The sequence below is a fragment of the Ambystoma mexicanum genome, chromosome 3p (assembly GCF_040938575.1).
Source record: "Ambystoma mexicanum isolate Mex_15411 chromosome 3p, UKY_AmexF1_1, whole genome shotgun sequence".
NCBI lineage: Eukaryota > Metazoa > Chordata > Amphibia > Caudata > Ambystomatidae > Ambystoma > Ambystoma mexicanum.
In genome coordinates this window covers 1,212,825,078-1,212,845,900 of record NC_090925.1, presented here as the reverse complement: position 1 = coordinate 1,212,845,900, position 20,823 = coordinate 1,212,825,078, and the positions used below count along the sequence as shown (strand labels likewise).

The 20,823-nt window shown below is 47.4% G+C and overlaps 1 protein-coding gene across 10 annotated transcripts in view; it reads left to right on the top strand.

Moving 5' to 3' along the window:
- The window catches only part of LOC138581369 (uncharacterized), a 3,536,879-nt gene that overhangs the window by 2,443,042 nt on the left and 1,073,014 nt on the right, over positions 1–20,823 (top strand). For all 10 annotated transcript variants that reach the window (XR_011304538.1, XR_011304537.1, XM_069652654.1 and 7 more), the window contains one exon: positions 5,072–5,212. Coding sequence is in view for 8 of the 10 variants with exons in the window: in XM_069652654.1 (XP_069508755.1) it covers positions 5,072–5,212 (141 nt within the window). In the remaining 2 variants the exon portion in view is untranslated. The remainder of the gene's footprint in view (positions 1–5,071; positions 5,213–20,823) is intronic.

Below are 20,823 nucleotides of genomic sequence, written 5' to 3'. Positions count from 1 at the left end.
TGCAGGAGGGAAAAGGTGGGGGCTATCAGTGCTCGCTGTGTGCGCGGTGCTGCTGAGGGGAGAGGAGATTTTGCAGTACCAGAATGCGGCCTAGTCAAAAGATGGAGTCGAGGGTACACAAAAATGGAGTCCAAGTGCGTCTTGCAATAGCCCCACCTCTGCATATGCCAGGGCCTTGTCCCCTATGGCCGCAGAAGGGCAAGGAAGGCGTCCCCCCACTAGTGCAAGAGCAAGTGGTCCCTTTCGCATAGAATGTACGGGGGCTCTACCGACCCCCTCATGTACTCCTTCCTAGGGCCAGACTGCTCTAGCAATCGACCCCATGGAGGGCTACATGAAATGTCCCCCTTCCATTTGGCGTGGGGGGAGAGGCCACCAGAAATATTGGCACAGCCGCCCCCCCAAGCCTGGTGCAGTACCTTTTGCCCACCCTAATATGCCTATCTGCCCCTAGGAAAGGGGCAAAACAAAAAATAACCAAAAACATATATATAACTTGTTTCGGGTGGGTGTGTGGGGGGCACTAAACCACCATGGATGTATGGATGTTTTTGTTGAAAAGGGGGGTGCCCCCCACCCCAAATGGATGGGGGCATCTCATGTAGCCCTCCCTCTGGGCGATTGCTAGAGCAATCTGCCCCTAGGAAGGAGTACATGAGATCCCCCCATCTATTTGGGGTGGGGGAGAGGGCCACCAGAAATATTGGCACAGCCGCCCCCCCAAGCCTGGGGCAGTACCTTTTGCCCACCCTACTATGCCTATCTGCCCCTAGGAAAGGGTCCAAACAAAAACAAAAATAACAAAAAATATATATATAACTTGTTTTGGCTGGGTGTGTGGGGGGCACTAAACCACCATGGATGTATGGATGTTTTTGTTGAAAAGGGGGGTGCCCCCCCACCCCAAATGGATGGGGGCATCTCATGTAGCCCTCCCTCTGGGCGATTGCTAGAGCAATCTGCCCCTAGGAAGGAGTACATGAGACCCCCCCATCTATTTGGGGTGGGGGGAGAGGGCCACCAGAAAACATTGGAATGGCCCCCCAATGCATGGGGCAGTCCGTTTTGCATACTAATGTGCCCATCTGCCCCTAGGAAAGGGGCAAAACAACAACAAAAATTAAAACAAATTATAACTTGTTTTGGGTGGGTGTGGGGGGGCCACTGAACCATCATGGATGTTTTTGACGGAAAGGGGCATGGCCCTCTCCTCTCCACCCCAAATGGATAGGGGCATCTCATGTAGCCCTCCCTGGGGCAGATTACTACTGTACTAGGAAGGAGTACATGAGATGCCCCACCTCCATTTGGGGTGGGGGGTGAGGGTCACCAGAAAGCATTCAAATGGCCCCCCAATGCACGGGGCAGTACGTTGAGCCCACCCTAGGAAGGGGCCACAAATAAATTATAACTTGTTTTGGGTCGGTGTGGGGGGCCACTGAACCACCATGGACGTTTTTATTGGAAAAGGGGGTGGCCCTCTCCCCCACCCCAAATGGATGTGGGGTATCTCATGTAGCCCTCCTTGGGGGCAGATTGCTAGTGCAATCTGCCTCTATGAAGGAGTACACGAGATGTCCCCCATCCATTTCGGGTTGGGGGGGAGACGGCCACCAGAAAACATTGGAATGGCCCCCCAATGCATGGGGCAGTACGTTTTGCCGTTCCTGGGGGCAGATGGGCATACTATGTGCCCATCTTCCCCTAGGAAAGGGGCAAAACAAAAACTAAAATTAAACAAAATTATAACTTGTTTTGGGTGGGTGTGGAGGGCCACTGAACCATCATGGAGGTTTTTGGTGGAAAGGGGGTGGCACATTAGTGTGCCCATCAGCCCCTAGGAAAGGACCCAATAAATGTATAACTTGTTTTGGGTGGGTGTGGGGGGCCACTGAACCACCATGGACGTTTTTAGTGGAAAGGGGGTGGCCCTCTCCCCTCACCCAAAATGGATGTGGGGTATCTCATGTAGCCCTCCCTGGGGGCAGATTGCTAGTGCAATCTGCCCCTAGGTAGGCGTACATGAGATGTTCCCTCATCCATTTGGGGTTGGGGGGAAGAGGGCCACCAGAAAACATTGGAATTCCCCCCAATGCATGGGGCAGTACGTTTTGCCCACCCTGTGGGCAGATGGGCATACTAATGTGCCCATCTGCCCCTAGGAAAGGGGCAAAACAAAAACAAAAATTAAACAAAATCATAACTTGTTTTGGGTGGGTGTGGAGGGCCACTGAACCATCATGGAGGTTTTTGGTGGAAAGGGGCATGGCCCTCTCCCCTCCACCCCAAATGGATGGGGGGGCATCTCATATAGCCCTCCCTGGGGCAGATTGCTACTGCAGTCTGCCCCTATGAAGGGGTACATGAGATGCCCCACCTCCATTTGGGGTGGGGGGTGAGGGCCACCAGAAAGCATTCAAATGGCCCCCAATGCACAGGGCAGTACATTATGCCCACCCTGGGGGCAGATGGGCACACTAATGTGCCCCTCGGCCCCTAGGAAAGGGCAAAACAACACATTATAACTTCTTTGGGTGGGTGTGGGGGGTCACTAAACCACCATGGATGTTTTTAGTGGAAAGGGGGGTGCCCACAGGTGTCCTCTTTTCAGAAATGCATGGGGTTCCCTATTTCCCTTGCTGGCTTCGACACCCTAGGGCCAAATCTGTAGGTTGTCCACCTGAGCCAAATTTCTCAAAATCTGTTCTGCCGAAAGACTTGGCGTTACCACTGGTTTAGCCTTTTCCCTTTGCGCCCAGGTAGGTGCACCCACACATGTGGGGTACCGTTTTCGTCGGGACACCTGTGGGAACGTGGGAAGGTACAACATTTGTTGTGTTTGCGTGGTTTTCCTAACATTTTGACACATTTGCTGCTGCCTTTTGTCATACAAGCCTTTCATTTCCCAAATATTACTTCCATTTAGTCACTGATTTAGGCATTATACACTTTTGTAACCTGCACGAGTCACCTACCCTTCAAAAGGTCTGTCTGGGCTCTTTGTATGTATGCTTGCCCTTCCTCACCACATTCGTTTTACCTTATTTACACATGCTAAGTACGCCTGTTTAGGCCGTAAGCATAAAACTCCTGTGTACAATGGCTCCTTTTTTGGCTTGTGGTATTGCTTGTTTTGTGAAACATTACGTAAAATGTGTGATTTCCTAACTGGAAGAGTCAGGGGAATGTAGCAGAGCATTGTTTTTCTCAAAATTCACAGAAGCCATTGCCTTACCGGGCCAAACATGTCCACCACATACCTTTTTTTTCTTTCATTTTCCCAATTTTTCCCCAAACTATGGATTTTTTCCCCTCATAGTTGTTGTCTGACCTGCGCAAATCACCCTTTCCTAAACTTGGAATTTTGTCTACTTTTTAGAAATATATGCATTTCTGTCTTCCCATTCAGCTTTCCTACCCTTCCCTTCCATTCCCTCCACACATGTCCTATTGGAAAAAAGGCCTAAATCGCCTACCTCTCGCAAAACGGCTGGTAACCATATCAAACTATGTTTTTTTGGTTTCCACTCAACCTGTTCCTGAAACACTGGAAAATGGGGAATTCAGCACAGCATACCATTTGTTCCTAGCACTTACAAGGAAAAAAACACAGGCTTTTTTGTACATCATTTTATTGGCATTTTCTGAAAAAACAAAACGTTCTCCCTTTTTGGTTATTTTCTCTCACCCCCAAACTAGGCTTCCTTGGTGGCATTACAACCGCCTACATGTGGGAAAAAAGAGAACTAAATTTGGCAGTGATATCTCATGTAACAAAAAAGTTACAAGGGATTGAATGGCGACATACCAAAATCACCAATAAATGCCTTGGCACTCGGGGGGTGAGGGGGAGAACTCATGGCAGTTAAGGGGTTAAAGAACAGCCTGGTAATCCACCCAGCCGCCACCACAGTCCGAAGCCCAAGGCCGCAGCACCACAGAAGCCAATGCTTTGAGGGAAACTCACTCTCTGACCCCCTCCGGGCGCCGAGGGATCAGATGAAAGTGCAGCCGACTCCTGCGGGCATGTCAGCGTGACGCTGGAGCTCGCATCACCTGCCCTGCTGTCCACCTTGGCATTTAGTGCTTGCAGGAGCACAATCACTGCAGGGACCGTCCCAGATGTACCAGGCAGTATATGCGGCCAGGCTCAGCCACGTAAATTCGATTTTGTGTCAAAAAAAGGATGAATTGCTGTTAAGGATCTTGCCGGGCTGGAGCGCTGTATCAAGCAGCCATTCCAGATGCTGCTCGGCAGCGCCCCCCTTAGGGACAGAGTTATTTTTTAAGGTGAATCAAAGATTCAGACTACTTTCATTGGCAGCCAGCTTTTCCGTATCAAAGGTCTATACGCACATCTACCAATTCCTGACATTGTCTATATATATCATGTACTAGACTGTACTGCCCAAAAAAGGATGTGCTTTAATATTGAGAATCCATATCCCCTCTGCCATATGCACAACTATTTGGGGACGTTGTAATATTCCTAAACATTATTTGAGTGCAACTCTATCACCAGTAAACCAATTTCATGGTACTAGACTTAACATTACATAGATTCCAATGCATTAAATAACATTTCATCAAAAACATAACAAATGAATGAGAGATCAAAAGGATCCACATACATTTACAAAAAGCAGTGCAAGCCCCAAACAAACTTTCAGCCCTAGGATTAAGAGACCTTGAATGGCTATAGATGATGTTTAAATCTACACTTAAAAACCTGCTGTTTCTAATGAAGATTGGTAGATTATTCCAGCATAGGCACCTTCCGCTATGTAGTAGTCTGCCACCATTTCAAGTGGTTTTAAATTTGCCCACCTCCGACAGATCCTTCATGGTAAATCTTAGAGAGTGGGTTGGAATGTATTGCTGGTCCACATTAGATCAATATTTGGGAGCCAATCAAATTGACTATTTTCTGGATTTGCTTGAGCATCCACGCTTGGATTTGATCTCCCATTTGCAACCAGCCTAACAATAAACTAGTTTGGCAAATGTGATGAAATATTAGGCTAGTAATCTAACTCACAATACATATAGATATGTTTGTCTTTTTTCCTAGGTGTATGATTTTCAAAATCCTGAACCTCTCGCAGCTCAACGAGAATTGGCCAATAAAGGTTCCAGTGTTCAACAGTCCAGTAATGAAGGTCCTTCCACTCTGCCAAAGAATGAATGGCCTGAACCCACCAAATATATGAAGGTACATAATTCATACGTTTTTCAGTTCTCTGTTGAAAAATTAAAGTTTACTGCATTTTCACATATTTATGTTTCTACCTTGGGATATGACTTTGTTAGATGTTGATTGGCCTCATATACCACAAAAAAAGGAACCAGGCACCTAGGCAAAACTACCATACGTATAGTGGAAAGAAAAGACATTTTTTTCAAGTCTGCAATAACAAAAATCCCTCCACAAATGCTTATCAGATTCTGTGCCCATGGGGCTCAATGGGAATGGGGAGGGAGCTAATAACGGGTACGTTACTAATGGTCCGTTATTAGCTCCCTCTTCCCCTCGAGGGACCCGGAAAAGACATCTGGTTATACCAGACGTCTGTTCCGGGTCCCACAAAGAGAACCTCGTAGTAGGCGCTCCCGTGATGAAGGGTGCCGGTCCCGTACTTTACGAGAGCGCCAGGGTCGTAATGAGGCCCTTTGTTTCCCTTAGTCCTTTTCAAATGTTGCAACTTTTCTGCACCATGTAGCAAGTGCACAATGTACCTTACAGTACAGTGCACTTGGGTCTCATAGTCATTTCCAAAGACCCTAGATACTCTTGTAGGACTTTTTAGGAGATGTGCAGATGTGTCATGGATAAGGCTGGTGGCAGCTTATCTTTCGCAGGCTTCTGCATGCCTTGTGTGTGTGCCTCCAGGATGTGGGCTGGGGTGTCTGTCCCCAATACACATCCTGGGTTCCATAGAGTCTGGAGTGCGGTGAATGCCTGGGTCCACCGTGGTCCATGATTGGTCCACGTATGGAGTGTGTGTTTGTGAGCAGATCTCCCATTGGGTCCTCTCTGTTTTGGCGCGTAGGGAACTTTGGATAAGAGGAGGCTGAAAACACCCATACTATGTCGATCTCTGGAGTTCTCTCTGAACGAAGGATTGGATCCAAGTATCCTAAAACTAAGAAGCCGAGTCGAGGAACCGCTGGTGAACCGCTGGAAGGTTTGGCACCCTGAGTCTGCTGTCGTCCTGTGGGACCCCTCTGCATCTGGTCGTCCTAGAAGATCTGCAAAGACGATTCGACCCATTGGAATAGTGGGACCAACTATTCTCGGCACCTTCAGAACCTGCAAATAAGCCTTCTCGGTATTGTCCCTGGGCCAACCAGTGGGCTGACCATCTTACGCAGGACCTTTGCTCTGTCTCCGCTGCTGTTTCGAGGAGGCCCTCGAAACTAGTTATACTGCTAGCTCTGTGTCCCTGGCACCGTCACACCGAATTTCGAACACTTTACATTCCCAGGTCTGAAGTGAGACGAGTAAACGCGGTTACCGTGTTGCCCAGCTGTGGCAACGATCTTTGCATGTGTGCTGCATTTGTGACCCTCTTGCCCCTGAAGCCTGCTGCGGTGAAACTTGCCTGGTCCATCCATCAGCAGCGGAGAAATCACCACTGTCCCGTTTGGGAACCATCGCTGTATCGCCGGAACTGAAAGCTGCAGAGACGTCCTTTTTGTCGCATTTGAACCTGCAGCTGCAGTGGACTCAACTGGCAAAGTTTGGTCCGGAGTGCGCCTGGGGCTGGTGAGTAACCCTGACCTTAACCGGTGGCCCCTAGCGCCTCCATCTGTTTTTACGCACGAGTAGCCCCTGAGGGTCCCTCTCCTTTCCTCTGCTAGTGCGAACTAGGGACCTATTCCCGAACCTTGGACTCACCTCTGCCTTCAAGTGGAGGCCCTCCTCGAATAGTGGGAATCTATTCTTCATCGCCTCACCCACTTTCCTGAGAAGCTAGAGACCCCGGAAGAGACCCCGTTTTGCCCATTGCAACAACCGCATATATATCTTGTATTGATTGTGTTGGTTTAGTAGGATTGCTGTGATTCTTTTACTGTGTGTTGAGTTACAAAGGCCTTGTAATAAATGTGATTATATTTTTTATATATACACCTGTCTGGGAGTAATGTGTAAGTGTCCTTGCTCTGTGTGCTCATTGAGGTCCTTCAGCCACCCTCACCCCTCCTGAGACCTAGTCTTGACTGCCTGCCATAGCTACCTTGATTGGTCTGGGTTGTCCAGAGGTTACCCTAGGCTGGCCTTCTGAACCTCTGCCCACCAGGTCAGAGTTCAGAAATACGTCTTAACAAATTGGTGTACAGTGGTGGGATACGACTGAGGGTATCCAGTGTTGCACATTAGTGAAGGCAGTTTGAGTTATTCCTACCCAGGACACATAGTGAATTGTTGTAGCATAACTGAAAAAGGCCATAGACCTATGTAACAAAATAGAAACAAGTAACTTGTTAACCTGAAATGCTTCTAAATCTGAAACATTAAGAAAGATGTGTGCTGAGAGGGGTTTACCTGCTCAAGGCACAAAAATGGAAATGAGTCAAAGAATCATGGAATGGCAAAAGTCCCAACTAGGTGCCATAGCTCCTGAGGAAATTGCAGAAGGTGGTGGGGCTGCTCTCACTGGCAGAACTGACAAGTCTGTTGCTACACTTATCCATGGGACCCATGAGGATTTAGATGATGCGATGTCCAAGGCTTCCTCTGCCAGTGCTGAGGCCATGCTTGAATTCAAGAAGCAAGAGCTGCTGTTTAGGCAGAAGGAGCTTGAATTTAACATGGCCAAGCTGAAGATAGAGCAGGCAGAAAAACAGAAAGACAGGGATCACCAGTTGGAACTGCCAAAGCTTCAAGTTTCCAATGGATCTAAATGTCCTGGACATGGGTCTGGGTCCTCCTCTCATCCAAGGTTTCCTAAAGATCTGCTCAGTGTGTATGATGAAAAGAATGACATTATGGACTAGCTGAATACTTTTGAGTATGCATGTGAAGTTCAACAGGTTGATAATGCTGATAAGATTGCATGGTTACTTAGCAGACTGCCCAATTCTAGCTGAAGTGCCATTATGGAAATCTTAAAAGCTTGGAGAGCAGATTTTGCAATGTTGAAGCAAACTCTCATCTTAAAGTTTGGAAAGACTCCTGCCCAATACTTGAAGAGATTCAGAGAGTACAAAAAGAAAGAAGGAGGTACTTGGGTGTCTTATGTAACTGAGTCCTTAAAAAACTTCACTGGCTGGGTTGTAGGTTATAAGGTCTCCACCTTTGAGGGGTATGATATGTCTTGTCATGCTTGAACACATTTTTGCATCTTGTTCCCCTGAGCATAAACAGCATTTGGCTGATTCAAAGGAGATAGATCCTAAAAAGCTAGCCATACCAGCAGATTTGTGGGTGTGACATAGAGTGTCCCATAAGGACAAGACTCATCCTGGTAAGCAGGAGGAGGGGGAAAGCCCAAAGATAAGGAGGGTGGGGATCTGATAAAACTTCCTCCCAGAAGGTCCACAAAAAGAAAAATAAGGGTAAGCCACAGGAGACCTCACAGGGTAGTGGAGGTTATCCTCCAACACAGAAATCTGGTTACAGTAATCCTCCCTATGTCAACAGACCCAATGGATCTTGGGTGGCTTGTGGAGCAAATTACCATGTGAAGGGGGATCCCAGATGTAAGGTCAAAGCTTTGGGGGTCCACTCTGCTAATCTGACCTTCTCCTCCTATGAGGAAGAAGAGATTACAGGAGCATCCTTCTCCTCAGATTCCTTCCCCAGTGGGATAGATTCTGAGGTAGTTTTAGTTTCCCTGGGTTCCTGGGGTCCTAAAGTCTCAGAGGTTTATGCTAGGATTCCAGACAATACCAAGCACTACTTTAAAGACAGTGTTCTGATCAATGGAGTTGATACGCCTGTTCTTAGGGATAGTGGGTGTAGTCTAACTGTAGTGGACTCTACCTTGGTAGACCAAGAGGAAGTTGCCAGAGATCCTCTGATGCCCACTAAGTTGGTTCATGGCCCACCTCTGCAGTTTCCAGTAATACCTGTAAATCTTACTATAAATGGCACAGTAGTGAGGATTCCAGTGAGCGTTCAGAGAGATGTCCCAGGAAAGGTCTTGCTGTAAAATTATCTCAGAGCTTTAGGGCTTGTGGGAGATACAGTAGAAAGACCCTGCAGAAGGTCTCAAACAAGGGCAGCACTGGCCAAGACCACTGCAGTGCCCAAGCCAAAGGGGAAACCAAAGACTAAAGGAGTCAGAAAAAAAAGAGGGAAATCGAACATTCCCCCTAACTCACCTACCACTGAAGTGGAGGTAGCTGGTCAAACACCAGAACCTGACGAGGTAGAGGTGTTACCTGAAGTATTTGATCCATATGACCATCCTGAACTAAAAGACTTGTTAGTAGAAGGTAGTCCTGACAAAGAAGAATTCAGTAAAGGCCAACGTGAGTGCCCATCTCTGCAAGGCCTAAGGAGACAGGCCTGTGCCCAGCTTGTTGGCGAACCTCCTGGGACACATAGGATTTATTGGAAAGGTGGGCTCCTATACCGTGAGCCCACAGAGTCTACAGAAGGAGACCATAGGAGGTTGGTGGTTCCCCTTGCTGTAAGACCCTTCCTCCTGAAGCTGGCGCATGAAGTGCCCCTTGCTGGTCACCTTGGAATCAAGAGAACCAAGCAAAAGGTTATCCATGCACTTCTACGGGCCCAAGATGGGAGTGCAAGTTGAAAGTCACTGCAGGAGTTGTGCCACCTGCCAGTTATCTGGTAAGAGTGTCTCAACAATCCAGGCTCCATTGGTACCCCTCCCAGTTGCAGGGGTATCGTTTGAGAGGGTAGGGATTGGCATTGTTGGTCCCCTCAACCTCCAAACATCCTCAGGCAATAGGTTTATCATGGTGCTGTTCGACCATGCCACCAGATATCCTGAGGCCATCCCATTAAAAACTGTGCCTGCCAAGTCAGTTGCAAAAGCTTTACTTGCCATCTTTACTAGGGTTGGCTTCCCTAAAGAAGGTGTGTCTTATAGGGGCAGCAACTTTATGTCAAAGTATGTGCAGGCCATGTGGAAGGAATGTGGTGTCACCTATAAGTTTTCATCCGCATATCACCCACAGACAAATGGTCTTGTCGAAAGGTTTAACAGAACCTTAAAAAGCATGATTGGGGTTCTGGAAGAACCCCAAAGAAGAAAATAGGATCATTGGTTACCATGCTTACTGTTTGCCTCCAGAGAGGTAACGCAGGAGGGTTTTGGCTTCAGCCCCTTCGAGCTTCTATTTGGTCACCCTGTAAGGGGACCCTTGGCCATAGTCAAGGAGGGATGGGAGATGCCCACTCCCCTCATAGTTGCCAACGTAGTGGACTATGTACTAGTGCTTAGAAAAAGGGTGGTATTCATGATGGGTCTGGCTAGTGAGAAACTGAAGGCAGGGCAGGCACTGGTGAAACATTGGTATGACCAGAAAGCTTCCCTCATCACTTTCACACCTGGTCAGAAAGTCCTGATCATGAATTCTATAAGGCCTAGAGCTTTGCAGGACAAATGGTGAGGCCTTTAAACAGTGGTGGAGTCACTGGGTGAGGTCAACTATTTAGTGCCCTTTAGAAGGGCCTGTCATGCTCCAAAAGTGTTCCATTTGAATAGACTGAAGGCTTTCATCCCAAGAGTTGAAATCGCTGCACTACTGCTGGCTTCAGATGTTGAGGAAGAGGAGTCTGAACCTCTCTCTGACCTGTTCCAAAGCAGTCTTTCAGATGGCTCCGTTAAGGGTGTCCAAGTGGCCTCTCACCTGACTTCTGATAAGCAAGCAGAGGTGAAGGGTTTGCTTAGGCAGTTTTCCCCCTTGTTTTCACAGTCCCCTGGTTTGACACCTTGGTGCAAACATGACATAAACAAAGGAGATAGTGTACCTACCAAAAGTAGGGGATACAGAATGTCAGACAAAGTAAAGTCTTACATTAAGACAGAGGTCAACAAAATGTTGGAACTTGGGGTGATTGAACCCTCTAGTAGTCCTTGGTCCAGCCCAGTGGTATTGGTTCCAAAAGCAGGTACTTCTGAGTTGAGGTTCTGTGTGGATTTCAGGGCTCTGAATGCTGTCACCAAGACAGATGCACACCCCTTGCCTAGAACAGATGAGCTGGTGGATACTTTGGGTGCCTCCAAATACCTCAGCACATTTGACCTCATTGCAGGCTACTGGAAAATAGCTCTTGCAGAACATGCCATGGAGAAGACAGCTTTCTCAACACCAGAGGGTCTTTACCAGTTCAGGGTAATGCATTTCGGGTTGAAGAATGCACCTGCCACTTTCCAGAGGCTTGTTAAACATGTGTTGAATAGGTTGGATGAATTCTGTCTTGCATATCTGCTGGATGATATAGCAGTTTTCAGTGCCACCTGGGAAGACCATGTGAAACACCTTAGGATTGTGTTTCGGGCTCTTCAGAAGGCCCACTTGACCATAAAGGCCAAGTAAGTAAGCAAAGTAAGTGACAGATTGGACAAGGATCAGTGATCTACCTTGGACATGAAGTAGGTGGAGGGAGGATACCGCCTCTACCAGTGAAGTACAAGCAGTACAATACTGGCATACCCCCACTACTCAGACCTAAGTGAGAGCCTTTTTAGGAATCACTGGGTACTACAGAAATTTCAGGGCAATCTATGGCACCATAGCTGCCCCTCTGACTGCTCTCACCACTCCAAAGGAACCCAAGAAGGTAACTTGGTCTGAAGAGTGCGAGAAGGCCTTCAAAGGCTTAAAAGACTCCTTGTGCCAGGCCCCTGTTCTCAGGGCCTCTGATTACCAAAGACCTTTTTTTATGCAGACAGATGCCTCTGACACTGGGATATGAGCTGTACTATCACAAGTAGATGAGAAGGGTAAGGAACACCATATTGGCTTCATTAGTTGCCAGCTTAAGGACAGAGAGCTCAGATGGTCTACAGTAGAGAAAGAGTGTTTCTCTGTTGTGTGGGCCCTAAAGAAGCTGAGGCCCTACATCACTGGGACCCACTTCACTGTGCAAACTGACCATAAGCCCTTAAAGTGGCTAATGAACATGAAGGGAGATAATCCAAAATTGCTTAGGTGTTCCATAAATCTGCAATGCTTTGACTTCACTATTAAGCATAGGCCAGGTGTCCAACATAGCAATGCTGATGGGTTGTCCAGAATGTTTAACCAAACTGAACATGAGACTCATCCAGGGGTGGATTAGTTCCCCCTGTCCTTAGTCTGGGAGGGTCGAGTGTTAGGAAAGATTTCATTTTAGATGTAATTTTCCCTCCATTTGTACACCCCCCAACTTTTTTGCTGCTGAGTTAACACCATAGACTGACTTTGCCAGAGAAGCACAGCCTCCTGCTACACTCCTCTGGGCTTTCGCTCACTTTTTATGGGGAAACTGACATGCCCTTAAGACAGTCAGTACTGGGAGACTTTGTTTCCCTTAGTCCTTTTCCAATGTTGCAACTTTTTTCTGCAACATGTAGCAAGTGCACAATGTATCTTTGTCATGCCGCGAGGCGGGTGGCGCTTGTGGAGCCGCTGGCGGTGCGGGAGATGATCGTCTTCCTGTCGCTCCGTGACTGCCTACCTGTCACGATCTTTCTATCACCGGTCTAGTTGTTGCACGTAGGCGCGGGCCGGAGTATTTATTCCAACTGTTCCGGGTTGCGGATGCTTCGCAACGCTTCCAGTTACTCCGCTTGTTGCTATCGCTCCCTGTGTTCATTGTTCCTGTCCAGCCCGCCGACTTTGTTTTTTCAGTGCCTTTTCTCTTGTTCCTGCTTTGTTCGGTTCATCTTCTCTTGCTTTCCTTTATTGGACCTCTCTTCCTTTCCTTTCCTCTTGCCTTACCTCTCTTCCTGTCTTTTCTCCCTGTCCTCTTCCTTTTTCTGCCTTCGCCCACGTTAGAATCTGCTTCCTGCTTCTAGTGGGTTTTCTTTTCTCTGTTACTGCCCACTCGTGTACCAGATCCCGGCCTGCCTATTGGATTGCATTATTCTGCACGTTCTACCTGCTGGTTGCCTGTTTACCCCGTGTACTGGGTCATAGTTGCCTCTCTGACTTCCCCCCTCCAGGATCTTACCGCCATCTCTCCTTGGATTGATTTCACCTTGCCCTGCATTGTCTCAAGAGTGTTCCGCCTGCGCATCTCTCCAGCTGACACCAAGGTCTCTCAGGGGTTTTTTGTGCCTTCGGGCTTTTTCCCCTCTTGGCGCTCCCGGGGGGGGGGGGGCCTTGGTCACCTCATCTGGTGGCATGGTGGCTTCCTTCCGTGGTCATCCTTATCTCCACAAAAAAAAGGAGAGTACCATAAGAAAGGAGAGGAAGGGTTCCAGGTAGGAGGACGAAGGTGAGGAGCTAGGGGAGGGAGGAGATTCGGAGTCTACTTTTTCCGACGAGGATATCACTGATTCTGGTGACAATCTTACAGTACAGCGCACTTGGGTCTCATAGTCATTTCCAAAGACCCTAGATACTCTCGTAGGACTTTTTAGGAGATGCGCAGATGTGTCATCGATAGGGCTGGTGGCAGCTTATCTTTCGCAGGCTTCTGCATGCCTTGTGTGTGTGCCTCCAAGATGTGGGCTGGGGTGTCTGTCCCCAATAACCATCCTGGGTGCCAGAGAGTCTGGAGTGCAGTGAATGCCTAGGTCCACCGTGGTCCATGATTGATCCACGTATGGAGTGTGTGTTTGGGAGCAGATCTCCCATTGGGTCCTCTCCGTTATGGCACAAAGGGAACTTTGGATAAAAGGAAGCTGAAAACACCCATACCATGTCGATCATTGGAGTTCTCTCTGAAGCTAGGATCCAAGTATCCTGAAACTAAGAAGCCGAGTCGAGGAACCTCTGGAAGGTTTGGCACCCTGAGTCTGCTGTCGTCCCGTGGGACCCCTCTGCATCTGGTCGTCCTAGAAGATCTGCGAAGACGCTTCGACCCATTGGAATACTGGTACCAACTATTCTCGGCACCTTCAACAAAACCTGCAAGTAAGCCTTCTCGGAAGTGTCTCTGGGCCAACCAATGGGCTGACATGGATTGAGAAGGACTGAAGGCAATCGTACCGGGATAAATAAGGAATCCCAAAAAATTGGTTTGGAAGTTAAGAAAGGACAATTGTTTATTAAACTAAAGGGAAAGAAAAAATTGTAATAACTGAAAACTCTCCTGATGAACCACGTGCGTTAAACGTGGAGAAACACGTGTTGAGAGACTGAATGGATATAATTATTTGAAGAAGATAATTCTGTTTGAAAGGAAATTAAAAAAAACAAAGATGTGTTTAATCGATCAAAGATGCTTCTCTGTTTGATTTAAAAAATTTTGAAAAGGAATACCGGAAGCGCACTTTAAGGAAGCGTACTAATAAAAAGAATAGTTTGTTCTATATTGCAGCAGCCGCAATATACACTTCAACAGGTGCAGCATCCAGGTAACAAACAAATCATTTATTACTGCACAGTTAGAAATCGCCAATTTAGGAAACCAAAGCCGCAAAGGACTGCAAAATTCATACAAAAATGGGCTGACCAGATTACACAGGACCTTTGCTCTGTCTCCGCTGCCATTTGAGAATCATCGATGTATCACCGGAACTGAAAGCCGCAGAGACGTCCTTTTTGTCGCATTTGAACCTGCAGTCGCAGTGGACTCAACTGGCGAAGTTTGGTCCAGAGTGCGCCTGGGGCCGGTGAGTAACCCTAACCTTAACCAGTGGCCCCTAGTGCCTCTATCTTTTTTTATGCACAAGTGGCCCCTTGGGGTCCCTCTCCATTCCACTGCTAGTGCGAACTAGCAATCTATTCACGGACCTTGGAATCACTGCTGCCTTCAAGTGGAGGCCCTCCTCGAATAGTGGGAATCTAGTCTTCATCGCCTCACCCACCTCCCTGAGCTGCTAGAGACCCCTGAAGAGACCCCATTTTGCCCATTGGAACAACTGCATGGTCCTACACTACATGTACTATTGAGGCTCCTCTCTTCTTAGAGTTTGGACTGCCACTTAGTTAGGTGTGTGTTTGACGTTGAAGGGGACTAAAGGCTATCTGAACTGCCTATTTTCCTTCCCCCTCTAGGTTGTGAGCATATTTCGTGCCTTTAACCCTTTAGACCCCAATGGTCTTGTATATGTCTTGTATTGATTGTGTTGTGTTGGTTTAGTAGGCTTGCTGTGATTATTTTACTGTGTGTTGAGTTACAAAGGCCTTGTAATAAATGTGTTTATATTTTTGATATATACACCTGTCTCGGAGTAATTTGTAAGTGTCCTTGATCTGTGTGCTCATTGAGGTCCTTCATTCACCCTCACCCCTCCTGAGACCTAGTCTTGACCGCCTGCCATAGCTACCTTGATTGGTCTGGCTCGTGCAGACGTTGTCCAGAGGTTCCCCTGTTCCAAGAAACTAGGCTGACCTTCTGAACCTCTGCCCACCAGGTCAGAGTTCAGAAATCCGTGATAACAACGTTTAGAGCACTAATGCACTATTAATGCATGATTAGATCACCCTTTGGAAATGTATGCAAAGTAGGCTAAGGTAGCACTACTTTAATAGACTATGCATAATTAAGTGAACAAAGTTTCAAACAGTTGTCAGGAAGGGCCTGAGGGTAGAGGCGTGCCCACTAAGCTAAAGGGAGAAAGGCACACAAGAAGCTGGACTACAAGGAGTCCTGTAGACAAGAAAGGATAGGCAACAGAGGATGTGAAAAAAACGGGGCAGGGAATACAAAGATACAAGCATGCTGGGTTCCCTCTTGGTGTGTACGCAGAATGGGGAAAGAGTGTTCCACAGACCTTTGGAAACTCCAGCCTTCTGCACAGATAGCTATTACAGGGGCCCACTCTGAATGCTCATGACTGGGAGCAACAGCAGTGGGTGTCTGTACCTGAACCCTAAGGCACGAACAAGGTAACAGTACTCACAAGACCGAAGCCTGTACAGGTCCAGCAGGAACCGAACAATGACTGCTTCCTGAAACAGGAACCAGTACACTGTAAACATTGGCACAAAGTACAACACTGAAACGTGACAAGCAGGGATTGCCTGCTGGAACCCAACAGTCAAACGCTGTGCATAGGATTTACATAAAACACAAGTGAAGACAAGAACAGAAATTTCAAGGGAAAAGGAAGTCAAAGAGAGCAAGGTTCAGAAAAGAGAACCGGAATAAAGGAAGGGCAGAAAGCTAGTATCTAAATGCAGGGAATGGCGACCGGAAACTGTACACGGGAATCAAGAACACTAACTCAGGGCTGGAAAGACAAGAGAAGGCTAGTAGAAGGAAATTAAGGAAACAGTATAACTGAAGTGGAAATCCAAAGGGGAGGACTGAAGACTCAAGGAAGACAAGGACAGGAATCATGAACAGAGGGCTGCAGGCAAGAAAGAGAGCAAGGGAGCAGTAGCCAGGAAACAGAGGGCTTTAAATAAGAAAGGGAGCAAGGGGGCTGTAGCCAGGGAACTGAGGGCTGCAAACAAGGAAGAGAGCAAGGGGGCTGTAGCCAGGGAACAGAGGGCTGCAAATGAGGAAGCAGGGCTGCAATATGGAAGGTACAGAGGTGCAGGAAAAAGGCAGGGGAGAGAGGGCTGAGAAGCAGGGCAGCAAGGCAGGAAGTACAGGGCTCTGGAGCAAGAGCAGGAACTGGAAGCCACAGGACACAACAAATATCCAAGGAACAGGGCAACAAAGGGCTGGTAGAAAGCTCAATGCAAGAGGCCTCTGTTACTGCAGGCATCTGCTTAAAAACTGAGCTGCCCTGTGCTGAAGTAGGCTAATTAGCAGCACCTGAAGCAGCGCACCTGAATGTAATTGGCCTCTGCCCTCTCTAGTCCTGGGAAAGGGAAAGCTTCACTGTTCTCTAAGGCTTCTGGGGATTGTAGTGCTAGAACTGCTGTATAGGAATAGCCAGGAAATGGGAACCACCACACAGTGCATTGTGGGACATGTAGTTTGTAAAAGTAAATACGATCGATTTCAAAGCCTTGTAAATGGAAAGTAAAGACAATAATATGAATAGGTGTTGTTCAGGGAGTATTACGGAAACAATTGAGTCCCAAATAGTCCACGATGGGTGCCAATTGGTGCGCCAGTGGCACAATCGTGACAACAGTGATATGAATACAAGCTTATGAACAAGAATGAATCCCAGTTATTTTTGTTTCAATATATTTTTCTATTTTTTATCCTTCCCCTTTTTAATTCTTGGATTCTATTGATTCTTTTTATTGGTGGCATGAACAAAATGTCTATGATTATAACAAATTGTTGTAGAAATGTGTATAGCCTTGAGAAAGCCTTGGAGGGTGAAACACGTGCTGACTAACAGATACGAGAAGCTAGAATAAATAATACAAAATAGACATGAACCATAAGACTTTCTTTTTTTTTAATATGGTTAATGCATTTTGAAGAGCAAGAATGGCAAAAAGGGACTTTTTTTGTAATCTTCATATATAAAACACTTAGGTATGTTTCCGTACTCAGCGGATGCAATTTCTCAGTGTTAGGTTTGTCATGAACTACAGAACACGCCCCTTTTGGACTTCCTGGTCCTTGTCTCAACGGGGATTACACTCCCTTGTACTCCCAACATGGCCGTCCACTGTGAAACACCTTCCTCGTTCTACACCTTGGACGTAGCGTGTTCTATTTATAGAACACGCCTCCCGTGGCTCCGCGTGTCTCAATGCTATTGCGAAGTAGCAACCAGACATGTGCTCCGTAGCTCGCGGTATTGTTTTCCTTGCTTCTTTCCATCCAAGTCCCTTTCCTTCCTTTCTTGATTCCTGGACTCGTGTGCTAGTAGTGCACTCTGTAAATTTCCCGGATTCCTGGATCTTTGCATCCCGGAACTTTGAACGCACGCTGGAGTCGGAAGAGACTCATGCACCCTTATTCAAGACTTGATTTGTCCGCAAGAAGGCATCGATCAAGAAATCCAGCAAAGATCGAACTCAGGTGAGAAGGGAGGAACTCCTTGACAGTTTGAGACACCACCCGACCGAACTCGATATGGACATGGAAGCGGCCGTCCAGGACCTGATGCCTGGTATGCAAGAGCTATCAATCGAGGTGCAGAATCTAAAGGCGGAAAACACCGCTCTCAAACAATTAGTTCTATCCTGTGATTCTGCCACAAAAGAAAGTGTGTTGCTGGGCGGCATAGTGGACAAATACGATGGGTCGGCAAAAACCCTTCGCGGATTCCTGGATTCATGTTTGGTCCACTTTACTTTTAAGCCCTACTACTTTTCAACTCCCAGGGCTAAGGTGGGGTTCATAATTTCCCACCTTTCAGGAAACGCCTTAACCTGGGCTACGTCCCTCGTTAATTCTGGCGATGCTCACCTAGATGACTATGATGGCTTCATACAAGCCCTTAAGACCATGTTTGACCGTCCAGAGCAGGTCTATAGTGCCCAGTAACGCCTGTTAGACTTTCAGCAAGGATCCCAGGATATGCTCACCTATGTTACCCGATTAAAGCAATTAGTCAAGGAAGCTGATTGGTCCCCTGAGGCGAGTTTTACCCTTTTCAGGAGAGGACTGAATGAGGAGATTAAGGATGAGTTGGCCAGAGCGGCTCACCCAAACTTATTCCAGGCACTAATGGACCTTGCCATGCAAATAGATTTCCGTATCCAGGAAAGGAAGGCAAAGAAGAAGAAATCCAGAGGTAATCCTCTGTAGCTGTCCTTTGAGAGTACCACCAAGACGGACACAAACCCAGGCTCAGTCTCTGAACGAGAACCCATGCAGATAGGAGCCTTCCGTGGACCTATATCCCTGCAAGAAAGGATGAGAAGGATTCATACGGGGTTGTGCATGTATTGTGCCTCAGACAAACACTTGGTTAGGGAGTGTCCTCTAGCCCCTCTTCGGTGTTCGGGAAACGCCAGCTCCCGATCCTAGGTGGAGCAGAGCTTCGGGAGAGAGATGTTTGCTCCACATCAATTCCATCCTTGAACTCTCCTGGACAAAACAATTTGGTGATACTACAGGCCTTCGTGTCGCCCTCCAAGAAAAGACCTATCCCATTCTGGCCTTGGTAGACTGCGGAGCTATTTGAATTTTCATTGATCAAGACTGGGTTGTTAGTCATCATATTCCGTACGAGAAACGAAGCACCATGCAGCCGGTGGAAGCAATCGACGGAAGACCCCTCACTTCAGGACCCATAAGCCTATAGACAAAAGAGATCCAGCTTTCCATAAACCATCACCAAGAGCGGATTACATTCGACATCATTAAGTCAGCTCATTACCCCATGGTATTGGGTATGCCCTGGTTACAGAAGCACAATCCGTATATCAATTGGACAGCAGGATCACTATTCCTAGGCTCAGAGTTTTGCATGTCCCACTGTCTATTCCTGGATCCCTCCTCGACACCCCCTAAAGAACCACTAAGAGACCAGCAAACACCACTCGTGGTTTCCAATATCATACAAGTCCCAGAGGCCTATCAGGGATATGCTGATGTATTTTCAACTGCCATAGTCCAGGCCTTACCCCATCACAGACCTGAAGACTGTGCCATAGATACAGATCCCTCAGCAGTGATTCCCTTCGGCAGAATGTTCATCCTTTCCGAACCAGAGAAAAAGGCCCTCGGAGAATACCTGGATACCAACCTTGAAAACGGCACCATAAGACCCTCAAAATCTCCAGCGGGTGCTTCATTGTTCTTTGTTCCCAAGAGGACACCAAGGAACTCAGATCTTGCCTCGACTATCGTGGCTTAAATCAATGCACCCTCAAAGATCGGTACCCACTGCCCCTGATCTCGGATATCCTGGAAGCTGTGAGAGGCGCCATAATATTCACGAAGTTGGATCTCCGGGGTGCCTATCATTTGATCTGTGTCCGGTAAGGAGACGAATGGAAAACAGCCTTTAGAACACCCTTTGGTCACTATGAATAGCTAGTCATGCCCTTTGGACTAGCTAATGCCCCCACAGTTTTTCAACGTTTTATGGATAGGGTGTTTTCTGACATGTTATTCCTCTTCGTCATTGTCTATCTGGATGACATATTGATCTTTTCCAATGATCCTCTAAAGCATGAAGAACATGCAAAGGCAGTATTAAAACGACTCCGTGAACACAAACTTTTAGCCAAACCCGAAAAATGCTTGTTTCACGTTACTTCTGTTCACTACCTAGGATTCATCCTTAGCCCAGAAGGAATTAGTAGGGACCCTTCAAAGGTAAAGGCCATACTGGCATGGCCCGCTCCCACGTCTGTGAAACAAGTTCAATCCTTCCTGGGGCTTGCCAACTTCTACCGGAAGTTAATTTCTACCTTTTCCGAGATCGTTCAGCCGATCGTTGCTCTCTTAAAGAAAGACACCCCCTTTATCTGGTCTACACCGCAAGATAAGGCATTCCAACGTTTAAAGACAGAGTTCACGCAAGCCCCCATCTTGGCCCAACCCGACATAAATCGGCCATTCCTAGTGAAAACGGATGCCTCTAACTACGCCATAGGAGCGGTCTTGAAGCAGGAACTTGAGGATAAACTGGAACACCCCATTGCTTACCTCTCACGAACCCTGACTCCCAGTGAGACACATTACTCCGTCCTGGAAAAGGAACTGTTAGCCATCCGCCAAGCCTTCACTGAATGGCGACATCTACTTCTGGGTGCTAGATATCCAGTTCAGGTCCGCACGGACCATCAGAATCTTCAAATTCTACAGTCGTTGGAGTGCAGGAACAGTCGTCAGGCACATTGGGCCTACTTCTTTGGCCAGTACAATTCCAAATCACT